The following is a 12,772-nucleotide window of genomic DNA, read 5'->3' on the forward strand; positions in this document are numbered from 1 at the left end:
TTTGAATCGAGATGATCAGGAACCCAAATACCTTTTATAGTTCCCAAATGCATTTATAAAGCATTTCTCTTGGCTATGAAAGCCCTGAGCTGCAGCGCCAGAGGGGCTGCTTGTGGGCTCCCTGGGGAGGTTTCAGGCCAGGTATGTCTCTGTGTCCTCGCTCTTTTGTTTTGGGAGCTGCTGCTGGACGTTTGGCATGTTTGAATGTGAAGGAAGGTAGAGCTGAGAAATGACATAGGACACTGTTAGGACTGTTCCCTGAGGTATTAAAGCCTGGTAGGTGATATCCCCCTCAGGTTCTTACTGAACAGGATGAGAAGAAGGGACTCGGGCAAAGCTCTGGCTGAGAGGGGATGACAGGAAAGGAAGTGGTTGGTAAAAATGCCAGGGGGTTTTGGTGAACTCTCGCCGCCCGTATGATTGGAGAGGGATCCTCCAGCTGTTACGCGGTCATTGAACAAGAACTGGGGCTGGGGAGCGATCGGGGTGAAGCTGCCCCCGTCCCCTCACTCTAGAAATGATAAACAGCAGCTGAAGGAGCAGCACCGTTGGGTCACGAACTGGCAGCGATGGGGATTTTAGCTTCCCAACGGAAACAGCGTCACAGCGCAGACCTCGGCCTCGCTGGAGGGGCATCCCAGAAACCTCCTCGTATCCCCCCTCTTCCCTGGCATGGCACAGGCAGCTCCCAGGGGTGCCAGAGACACCAGCAGCAGCAGCAGCAGCACCAGCTGCAGCAGCAGCACCACCAGCACCAGCAGCAGCAGCAGCACAAGCAGCACCAGCAGCAGCACCAGCAGCACCAGCAACAGCACCAGCACCAGAACCAGCACCAGCACCAGCACCAGCAGCACCAGCAGCAGCACCAGCAGAACCAGCAGCAGCACCAGCAGCACCAGCAGCAGCAGCACCAAAATCCTGCTTGAGAGCGCGACTTGGGGATGAGGCTGCACTCGGTATCGAGTCCCGCTGTGCCTGAACTGGGGGGCAGGATAAAAGACAACCCCGAAAGCTTCCCGCTCCCTGCCTCAGTTTCCCTTTGGTCAGCAGCTCTTACACCGGTTCAGCTGCTGCTCTTCAGATTCATGGAGAAAAGATGTTACGCGGAGGCAACGGCACATCGAGGCATCCAGAGCTCCAGAAATGGGAGGGATATACGGAAGGGAAGGGAGGGAGGGAAGGAAAAAGCCTCTGAAAGGAATAGCCGGCACGTTGTATTTAAATACCAAGGAGGGATTTGGGGTCTCATCCTCACCAACACCAGCCAGTTTCTGCTGCTCCAGTGCTGGTTCACCTGACTGTGTGCTTTCGGAGATGCGCATGTGCAGTTTTCCCTCCCCACGTCCCCACAGAAAGTACTAGAAAAGGAATCCAGTGAACCCAGTAGTTCTGCCATGATGACGGTGCATGACAAAAAAGAAGACTCCAGCCAGTTTTGACCAGGCCTGGGGACCCACCTAAAGCTTAATGTGCTGAGCAATGGGTGACGGGGTGGGAAAGCTGTGCACTGCCTGCATTGCATATTCCAAAGCTGATCGGTTTTGCATTTCCAAAATCACAACAAACAAGGGAATGTATTAATTTGATGGTACCAATTTGTGATGCATTTTTCATTTTGTTAACTTTTGCTTCATGTGTCCTTGTGATCCTCACACATATTCATCTTGTAAATGTTCATGTAAAGTATCATTGTTTTGTTTTGCTCCAGCCCCTGAACTACAAGGGACAGAATCATAGAATCATAGAATTGTAGGGGTTGGAAGGGACCTCGAGAGATCATCGGGTCCAACCCTCTGCCAAAGCAGCTCCCTAGGACATATCACTCAGATAGGCGTCCAGGTGGGTCTTGAATATCTCCAGAGAAGGAGACTCCACCACCTCCCTGGCAGCCTGTCCCAGGGCTCCCTCACCCTCACTGGGAAAAAGTTTTTCCGCATGTTGCTGCGGAACTTCTTGTGCTCCCAACTTGCAGCCATTGCCCCTTGTCCTATCCCCACAGAGCACTGAAAAGGGGCTGGCTGATTCCCCCTGCATCCCCTGCTTAAGATAATTATAAACTTTAATTAGATTCCCCCTTAGTATTCTCAAAGCTGAACAATCCTATCTTACTCAGCCTTTCCTCATAGCGGAGATGCTCCAGGCCCTTCATCATCTTCTTCGCCCTTCTCTGGACTCTCCCACGGGATAGCCCCTATTAAGTAGCGGAGGAGATCAAAGTTAGCTCTTCCAAAATTCAGGGTAGCTATCCTACTTTTTGGCTTGCTTCTTCCACCCAGGATCTTGAACTCAACCATTTCATGGTAGCTTTGTCCTAAGCTGCCCCCGACCTTCACTTCCCTAACGAGCCCGTCCTTTTTAGTCAAAACAAGGTCAAGCACCCGCCCTCCCCTTGTAGGATCCTGCACCATCTGGAGCAGGAAATTGTCTTCAACATAGTGCGGAAATTGTCTGGACTGCATACGACTGGCCGTGTTGCTTGCCCAGCAAATATCTGGATAGTTGAAGTCCCCCATAAGGATCAGTGCCCAGGATCTTGAGGCTACTTCTAACTGCTTATAGAATGCGCTATCAACCTGCTCCTCTTGATCAGGTGGCCTATAGACACTCTCACAACAATGTCACCCGTGCCAGTTTGCCCCTTGATTTTAACTCACAAGCACTCGATGGATGTTTCATCCTTCCCCAGGTGTTGGTAGTCAGGGCCTGGCGGTCGGGAGATGTCGGGCTGTACGGAAAGGTAGGACACCCCCTCCTCAGGTAACCAATAGTAGGCAGCCGGTGATGTAAGCGGGCGGAAATGACATCGTAAACCTCGGCTATATAACACTGTGCCACTCACTAATAAACGCCATTTGCCGTCCCCCACGTTGGTGTCTGTGAGCTGATGGCCCGAGCGGCCAGAGTGTGGCCGCCGTGCCGTTCCTGAACCAGGTCGCCACGCCTAGAAAGGCAACAGCCAGGTGGAGCTCAATACATTCCAGCTGCTCTCTCACATAAAGAGCAACTCCTCCACCTCGCCTCCCTAGCCTGTCTTTCCTAAACAGCACATAGCCATCCATGACAGCGGGCCAGTCGTCCAGGTTGTCCTGGGGGATTCCATCCACTTTCTGTCCCCATCTTTTCACTCAGGGGTCTGGGTATCAGTAGACAAATGGTATTACTACTAAAGACTGAGGAAAAAAGGCCTCAGCCTTTTCTTCATCCTCTGTCACAATTAAGTAATTATAGATTTAATTAATTTGCTATTTGTTATTATAGAGTTAATAACATAAGTAGGGCCAGGGAGAATATCCCTCCTTTATTGGAGGTGGCAAACAAAAGGTTTGAAGGCTGAGCAAGTTTCCTGGTCAGAAACCTCCCCAGGTAGTCCACAAGCAACCCTGGTATCCTTGGGGCTAAGGTCATTCCTAGTCAAGGGAATGGTCCTAATAAAGCCAGATGTCATTTTCAGGCTCTACAGGCATCCACATTCAAAAATGCAACACGTCCAGCAATAGCTCCCAAAGATAAGGTGTGAGGGCTGAAAGATGTTTCTGGTCCGAAACCTCCCCAAGTAGTTGTCAGGATCCAAAACCAGACTAATTTGGCAGAAGTTACACACCATTGTGTTCCAAAAGACCTCAGGTTCCTCTGGGTGGCTTGGGGCACCTGGGCTTAACTCCTGAGTAATTCCCAACTAGGAATTTTGCCATGACCAGGTCTTCACAATTTTCAGGAACAGAATTAAGACTCAAAACCAAGTCAAGGGTCAAGTCACTTTATTTGGCCAACAACAAGTGTGCAAGAGAAGGGGGGGGAAAGAAATGCGATATCTACCACCATGGAGCTGCAGTGTCCTGTCAGGCCAATGTCTTCAGGTCTGGTGGGGCAACGTTCCCTCCATGTCGGTCACCTCTGTTCTTTTATTGTGTTGTATTCACTCCTTCCAGGAATCAATTAGCATATTCCAAGAGCTACTTTATTTAGCTGCACCCTCCACTCAGTGGTGGTGTGTCTGCCCAATGCCATCACTGGGAGGTTTTAGGTGGTCTTCAGGGGTCTCTGGCCCCTGTCTCTCCCAGACCCCGGGTCTGGGCACATGCACAGTGGTTGGGTTAAATTTAATCAGCTCTGCATTCAGGTCCACAGGAAGGCAGGATGCATCTGGTCTTGCAGTCTGACCGTTGCTCTATCGCTGACAGTGGTGAGAGCTGGTGGTGTAATGTTCCAGCAGTGTTGAGACAAACACCTGACACAGTCTCTTCATTGTTTGACACAGTCCCCTAGACCACGCTATGGCTCCACATGGCTGATTCCTTCATGTTATGCCACGGTGGCATGAATGATAGGAGGTAAAGAGAGGAAGAAGGAAAAGAGACAGCATGGTCACAATAGCTAGCAACATCCAATTAACTATTGCATTTTTACTTCTTAAAATGTAAATCTCTTCCTGCTGGAACAGGCTGCACAGAGAGGTGGTGGATGCCTGATCCCTGGAGGTGTTCAAGGCCAGGCTGGATGGGGCCCTGGGCAGCCTTGTGTAGCTCCAGGCCTGGAGGTTGGTGGCCCTGCCTGTGGCAGGGGGGTTTGAACTGTATGATCCTTGGGGTCCCTTCCAGCCCAGACCAGTCTGTGATTCTATTATCATCAATTCAGAACATCTATGCATTCTGGTACCTGTGTGGTTTTGGTGATACAAAGCAGAGTGATTGTGGCCTTTGTGGTTCATGTGGTCTGCTGCCCTGGTCTGTTCTGGTTGGGGTCGGCATACACAGTAGGAAAATGGATTTCCACAGCCCCTTAGTCTAAGGCACATGTTTTGTTGGGGTCTCAAAACTTCTGTTCTAGATTTAAGCAAAGGCAAGTAAAAACACCCTCTTTAATAAGATCCATACTGCTGACAGTGTCGTTGGGCATTTCTTTAACGCCCTCAGGTGAAGCAGGAGTTACAAATTGCCTATTGGCTACGACATGTTGAATCAATTGTATAAAACATGGAATAATACGTGTAAAAACAATGATGTGGTGAATCCACATGTCAAATAAAATAGGAATCCCTTAACCCATGGCCCAATGGGGAGCCAGGACAACATATCAATGTCCCAGCCTTCCCATGTTGTAACGGGGACATGGGCTAACTTCTGTATTCTGGCTGTGGTTTGATTAACAACCTTGCCATTGTCATCTATTTTCAAACCACAATTCGAATCATTTATTACCACCATTGCCTCCTCCTTTGGCTGGCAGGTAATTGAGAACCATGTGATGTGTTAATATTGCTCCTCACATTTGTGCCCCCTGATTGGCCAATAGAAGGAGGGCATGAGCTGTGTCATTAGTAATAATTCCTACGATGGCTTGTAGAGGAATAATGCGATTTAGATTATAGATTGGGTCTCGAGCAGCCCTAATCCATTCGTTAGGATTCTAGGCTGCAGGTCCAAAATGTTGTACGACACATTGGAGGGTCCACCTGTCTTTTCCCCAGGACTGGCTACTCCCACCTGCTATAGAAACATCAAGGGACCCTCGATATCAACTGAGGTAATCATAGACCTTAATTCCCAAACGGAATGGTAACTTCCTGGTTGGTTATGCCAACCAGGTTCTGCCACAAGCCAAAGGGTTGGATTCCCTCAATATCTCAACTCCCATACGATTCCTATTAGACCAAAAGACATCAAATTGGTTTTGATGACCACTTTCATTGACCCATGCCCAATTTAGCCGTTGAGGGATGAGTTTTGCTCATCAGTGGTGTTGCTCAACATATACCATAACATGTCACCTCTGACAGGAAGAGTGATTGTAAGTTGCACAATTAATGGATTGACACCCAGAGAAGATACAAGGATTTCCACACCTGAAGGTCCAATCACACACACTGTGACCCACAAAACCTCCATTGTTGTCATTCCGATTAAGACAATATTCCCCCTTTTCTGGAACTGGGGTTTTCCATGGGTTTGTTTCCTCATTCCAATAGAATGAACCATTACCAATGGTTATGTCACTTAGATCACTCAGGAGCCATTTTTGGGATATTGTTTCAACGTCCATGGCCAGTCTTTAAATCCTGAAGGGCTCCCACATCCCCAACCATTTGTCAGGTTAAAAGCGTTGGGCACCTGCTGGACTAAAGTTATACATCCATTTTGCCACCCCAGGCTGAAGAGGGGGGCACAAAAGTTTCCCCAGATATTAAAGGTGGTGAGAATGGTCGACCAAAACAATGTTTGTGATAGTCTGCTAAACCTCCTATAGATATTAACAAAGCAGTTATTAACTAAACTATACAGACAATTAACAGCTTCATCTATTCCTTCAAGCAGGTGTCAGAGATTCCATCTGGAAAAGAGAAGAGAAAAAACCCAGATTCAGTTTGTATTAAGGAACTGGTTGCAGATTGTTACTAGAAGGATGGAATAATCCACCTTGTATTGACTTTGTGTTCCTTCCCATGAACATCTTTTGCTTTCCAAGCGTGTTTGTTGAGGGGCTCAGCCAGTATGAGGGGAACGGTCCCAATGGTCGGCATTTCTACCAAGACTGGCAGACCAGGAGAGAAAGTGGCTTTTCTGGGGTGCTGGGAGTGTGGGGTTTGGGGATGAAAGTTGGGGGGTTTGGGAAAAACGGCATTGAGTCAGGACATCCACTTATTCCCCAAAAATCATTGACTCGGGAACTGCATCCCAGAGTTGTTCTGCCCAGTGTGGCTTGTGAGCTTTTAAAAACCCTTTCAAAAGCCCATTAGTTCTCCCCACTATCCCATTAGCTTGGGGGTAACACAAGGAGTGAAATCCCCACCTGCCTCCTCCTTCCTTGGCCCACTCCTGCCCCTTGGCAGCAGTGAAATGACTGCCCTGGTCTGACTGAACAGACTGGGGGTTGGCAGAAAGCGAAACCAATTGGTCAGGGCCTGCCCTGGATGTTCTCCTGCTGCTCCTGGAAATGCCTCGGCTGGGACTAGGCCAGAAATGATTTCCACTCCCACTAATCCTATTGTTTCCCCTCCGCCTTCCCAAGGGCTCCAATAGAGTCGATTTGCCAGGCCTCCCAAAGGGTCTTTTTCTCTCTCAGCTGCAGGGGGGTCTCTTCCATGGGGTGCCGCTCTAGCCGCAGGCAGCATTGTTCACAGGCCCAGAGCCAGGTGGGGCAAGCTTCCCAGTGACAGGCCACCCCCTGGCATGTGCCTCCCTGTATGAATCCTTGGATCTTGCCTGGCCACGTTTCACATGCAGCCATTCCAGGAGCCTGTCCCAGTTTCCTCTGAGCTGGTCCTCTTTCTGCAGAGGGGCAATGCTGGCCAGTTCCTCTGAGCTGAGGGAGCTGGGCCTCGTTAGCTTGGAGAAGAGGAGACTGAGGGGTGGCCTTATTCAGGTCAATGGGTAAAAGCTGGAGCAGAGGAAGTTCCATGTGAATGTCAGGAGAAACTCTTTCACTGTGAGGGTGACAGAGCCCTGGGACAGACTGCCCAGAGAGGTTGTGGAGTCTCCTCCTCTGGAGACATTCACACCCACCTGGATGTGTTCCTGTGTGGTTTAGTCCAGGTGATCCAGCTCTGGCAGGGGGGTTGGACTAGATGACCTTTAGAGGTCCCTTCCAACTCCTAACGTTCTGTGATTCCTTGACCTTGGATCTCCCTGCACATCTCTTGGAGCACCACTGGCCCCTCAGGTTTCACTGGGTGTTGGTGTTTGAACATCTCCTTCCTGGCCTCCTTCCATTAATTCCCCTGGGAGCTGGGACCAGCAGCTCCCAGGAAGCAGGTGCCTCTTTTGTGCCCACTGCAAATGGGGCAAGAGGAACCCCAGGTTCCCTTGATTCGAGGCAGCCATGGGCCTGAGCTGCATCCTTTTCCAGCCCCAGGGCTACAAAGCAAGGATGAGGTGCCTCGAGTCACTTGCCATACTCCTTACCCTCACCAAGGGGAAAGAGTCCCCTTCCCGTCATCTTCTGGGGGTCCTGTCTCATGTGGAGACAAGAAAAAGTGATTCTTCTGACCAGCTCGTGTTTGATCAGGAGAAAGGACTCTGCTGGACAGGATTTCTCCCCAGCCTAGAGAGCAGATGGCAGGGAGGACTTCAGTGTCTTTCCAAGTTGGTTCCCTGGAGCTTCGGGAATACCTCAGAGGAGCCGAGGAGTACGTGACGCCTTCACCTGCCCCTCTGCTGTAGCTGGGCTGGACTCCTGGGACAGTGGGAGCTGATGAAACATTACAGCAATGATGAGGGACAGCTCTGCCACAGAGTAGCTCCTCTGCCAAGCACACAGGGCTGGGGACACTGCCTGTAGGCATCAAGGGGAGACCTGAGAGGTTGAGAGTACTGACAGATGCTGAGAGCTCACTGGAGGAGAAATCTCCTCAGCACTCTACCTGTGAGTATGTCCCTGGTATGTCTGTGGGTGCAGGGCAATGCAGGTTCTGTTCCTGGAGGGATCTCTTAAACCTGGGACATAGGACAGTGTGTGGGGTCTGTCAGGAGGACAGGTTCTCTATAGGACCAGAAGGTGCTGCCTGGAAGGGAGGCCCTTCTGCCCCATCAGAGGGACAGGGCAGGACAGCTGTCTTCTCCTGGGCATGGATGAGGGGTGCCCAGGGCTGTTCTTGCAAGCAGGGTCCCTGCACCCTGGGGTCTGTGTGCTGGGCCAGGGACTCTGCTGCTGCCAGGGTCAGCACTCAGCCTGCCTGCTGGGCTTTCCACAGGGATATAGACAGCACCTCTGGGTTAAAGCAGTGACCCAGGGAAGGGCAACGTAAGGTCCTTCTGCTGTAAGAAAGTGCTGCCTGGGTCAGCTTTGCTCCCAGCCAGAGCTGATCCTTGAGAAATGCCAAAGAGAATATTTCTCCAAAGGCAGAGTCTTTGCTTTGACTTTTCCTCTCCTGGGGGCTGTGCTGAGGGGCTGTGTAGATGAGAACTTATTTCTCCCCTTGAGAATATGCAGTGAAAACTTGATTCTTATGAAGCTGTTGGAGCCTGGGCTGAGCCCTGCACACACAGAGGTTCCCTGGGGCAGTGCCCTGATGCCAGGAGGGGTCTGCAGAGCAGAGCTGAGCACAGGGAAGGTTGGATGAGGTCTGTGAGCACGAGCAGGAGGTGACATGATCACAGAGAAGCAGCTGCAGGGACAGCTCCAGGCGGCAGAGACACTGTCAGGCAGGGAGGAGCTGCTCCCAGAAATGCCCTGGCAGTGGGGATTTGGGACTTCCCTGACATCCTCCACAGTGCTGACACTTTCCCACAGACACTCCTGGTTTATGCCACACAGCACAGACACTGCAACAAGAGATCCAGGGTTTCAGACTGAGTCTTCTTTTGGGCAAAACAAACACCATGACGAGAAACTCCTGAGTGCCTGTCTGTCTGTCTGTCCCTGTCCTTCCAGCCTTGGCTGGAGCATTTCTCACTGTTACACCTGCTGTCCTTGCTGTCTCTGTCCCACTGTTACCTGGTGCTCTGGTCACTTCCATTGGTGGCAGTGGCAATGAGCTGACCCTCACTTCAGGACACACATCTGTAGGACTGATGACTTCCAGGGGTCTCCTGCTGGGCTGCAGGCTGCCTCCCACAATGGCACCACTCTCATGGGGACTCTTGTGTCCCAGAGAGGAACCTCATGCAGGAGACATCTCGGCATTGAGGCCGTGGCAATGCCACTCATCACCTGTGTGTGGGCAGCTGCACTGAGCCCCCTGTGTCCCTGTCTGGGAGTGGGGAGCTGAGATCCTCCTTGGGTAGGATGAGACTGCAGGAGGGCTTTGGAGCTCTGCCCTGCGAGACTGGATTCCTCTGCTCTCTGTGGGGTCCAGTTTCTTCTGCACAGAAATGCAGGGTGTGATCACAGAGCGTCCAGCACAGGGCAGCTGAGAGCAGGGCTGATGGATAGAGCAGCTCCCCCCACTCTGCACACAGGGGAAGGTTTACTGGCACTGCAGCAGCAATGTCAGGGAGTTGTGACAGGGCAAACACTCCTCAGCTCCTTCCTATCCACAGGAGATCACACACTCCTATTTCCTTACTGATGCCAGGCAGGACTGAGTTCTCCACAGCCCACAGCCCACCCTGCTCCCAGCAGTGGCACGCTCAAGCCAGCACAAAGCAGACCTCCCAAATGGGACCTGCCAAAAGTCCTCCTGAATACAGACAGAAAATCTAAGGGTGTTCTCTAAGAATTGGAAGAGGTTTTTCTCAAGGACGAGTTGCTAACTTCTCTCTGTGCCTTTTCCACCTTGGAGAAGTCTCCACACAGATGTCCAACAGCAGCAGCTCCATCATCCAGTTCCTCCTCCTGCCCTTTGCAGACACAGGGGAGCTGCAGCTCCTGCACTTCTGGTTCTTCCTGGCCATCTACCTGGCTGCTCTCCTGGGCAATGGCCTCATCATCATCACCATAACCTGTGACCACCGACTCCACACCCCCATGTACTTCTTCCTCCTCAACCTCGCTGTTACTGACCTTGGCTGCATCTCCACCACTGTTCCCAAAGCCATGGCCAATTCCTTCTGGGACACCAGGGCCATTTCCTACACAGGGTGTGTGGCTCAACTTTTCTTCTTTTTATTTTTGATCTCCACAGAGTACTATATTCTCACGGTCATGGCCTATGACCGCTACGTTGCCATCTGCCACCCCCTGCACTACGGGACCCTCCTGGGCAGCAGAGCTTGTGTCCACATGGCAGCAGCTGCCTGGGGCAGTGGGTTTCTCCATGCTGTGCTGCACACAGCCAACACATTTTCACTGCCCCTCTGCAAGGGCAATGTTGTTGAACAGTTCTTCTGTGAAATCCCCCAGATCCTCAAGCTCTCCTGCTCTGATGCCTACCTCAGGGAAGCTGGAGTCCTGGTGGTCAGTGTCTGTTTAGCTTTTGGGTGTTTTGTGTTCATTGTGGTGTCCTATGTGCAGATCTTCAGGGCTGTGCTGAGGATGCCCACGCAGCAGGGACGGCACAAAGCCTTTTCCACCTGCCTCCCTCACCTGGCTGTAGTCTCCCTGTTTGTCAGCACTGCCTTCTTTGCATACCTGAAGCCCCCCTCCATCTCCTCCCTATTTCTGGACCTGTTAGCATCATTTCTTTACTCGGTGGTTCCACCAGCAGTGAACCCCCTCATCTACAGCATGAGGAACCAGGAGCTCAAGGATGCCCTGTGGAAACTGAGGACTGGATGTTTCTAAGCAGCTCATCTTTGGCAGATCACTGGCCATGGAACTCACATTAGGACCAGTCTGTATTTAGTATGATTTTGGTGCTTGTTTAGTCTTCTCAGTAGCCTATATACTTGTATTCACTTTTCTCAGCAGGTTTCCACCTCTGCTTGCTCTTTTGTCATTTCGATGCTGCTGAGCTCTCCAGTGTCTTCTGAGACTTGGAAAACTTCCCATCTTTCAGATGTCTAATAAACAGTTGTCTCAGAAGTTCAGTGTGTTGATAAGTGACCTTTCTATGTGTCTGAACAAAAGTTGGTTTGGAGAGAATCTCCTCTGAAAGCTGACTCCATTCATATGCTGCAGGACCAGCATGAGCCAGCAATGTGCCCTCCTGGCTAAGAAGGCCAATGGCATCCTGGGGTGTATTAGAAGGGGTGTGTTCAGTAGGTCAAGAGAGGCCTTTCTCTCCCTTGCCCAGGTGAGGCCGCACCTGGAATGTTGTGTCCAGTTCTGGGCTTCTCAGTTCAAGAATGACAGGGAACTCCTTGAATGAGTCCAGCGTTGGCCATTCTGGGCCTCTATGATTCTGTGATTCCTACACAGTGGAATGATCCTAAAAGCTCCTGTTATCGTTTTCAGGCTCAACCAGCGTCCACCTTAGGAAGTGCTAAATGTGCAGGTAGGGCTGCAAAGCAGATTTGAGTGCTGAAAGATGTTCCTGGCCTGAAACCTATCTAGGTAGCTCACTAGCAGCCCATGTAACCTTAGGGTTCAGGGCTTTTTTTTCCTAGGGAACAATCCTAACATGCCTGTGGGCATTTACGGGCTCTCCCAGCATCCAACATTGAACACACTAAATGTAAAGCAATAGCCTCATACATAACATTTAAGGGTATAAATACTCCCCATGTAGCCCACTAGAACCCCATTAACCATGGGGCACAGGGTTTTCATAGACAATGCAATGGTATGAAATTTGCCTGTGGTCTTTTTCCAGCTCTAACAACGTCCACCTTCAAAAACATTAAATGTCCAGCTATAACTCCCAAAGAAAAAGTTTGAGGTGTGAAAGATGTTTCTGACCTTCAACCTGCCTAGGTATCCAACTAGCAGCCCCAGTAACTTCAGGGCTCAAGGCTTTCCTTAGAAATGGAACAGTCTTAAAACTACCTGATGCCATTTTGGGGCTCTACCAGCATACACCTTCCAACTGCTAAACAAACAGCAAGAGATCCCTAACAAAAGTGTGAGGAATGAAAGATTCTCCCGGCCTGAAACCTGCCTAGGCAGATCACTGGCAGCCCCAGTACCTTAGGGCTCAGAGCGTTCAGAGACAAAAGAAGGGTCTTAACATTGCTTGATGTCATTTCTGGCCATACCAGTGTCCACTTCTGAACCTGCTAAATGCACAGCAATACATCCCAAGCTAAAGGTGTGAGGGATGAAAGATGTTCATGGCCTTACATATCCCCTGGTATCCCACTAGCAGCCCCAGGAACATGGGGTCAGGGCTTTTGTAGCCATGGGAGTGGATGTAACTCTGCCCAATGTAATTTCCAGCTTTAATAGTGTCCACTTTCGACACTGCTCAATGTGCAGCACCAGCTCCATGGCAAAAGGTGCCCTGAAACCTCCCCAGGTA

General features: G+C 50.7%; 1 protein-coding gene across 1 annotated transcript; it reads left to right on the top strand.

Annotated features, from left to right (window-relative positions):
- Nucleotides 1–10,230: 10,230 nt before the first annotated feature.
- On the top strand, nt 10,231–11,157 carry LOC311204643 (olfactory receptor 14C36-like; the record flags this gene model as incomplete). Its single annotated transcript, XM_084281042.1, has 1 exon — nt 10,231–11,157. The coding sequence occupies one exon, from the start codon at nt 10,231–10,233 to the stop codon at nt 11,155–11,157; it is 927 nt and encodes a 308-aa protein (XP_084137168.1).
- Between the last annotated feature and the right edge of the window lie 1,615 nt (nt 11,158–12,772).

This window comes from Gallinula chloropus (genome assembly GCF_964237585.1).
Source record: "Gallinula chloropus genome assembly, contig: HAP1_SCAFFOLD_221, whole genome shotgun sequence".
In the NCBI taxonomy this organism is placed as follows: Eukaryota; Metazoa; Chordata; class Aves; order Gruiformes; family Rallidae; genus Gallinula; species Gallinula chloropus.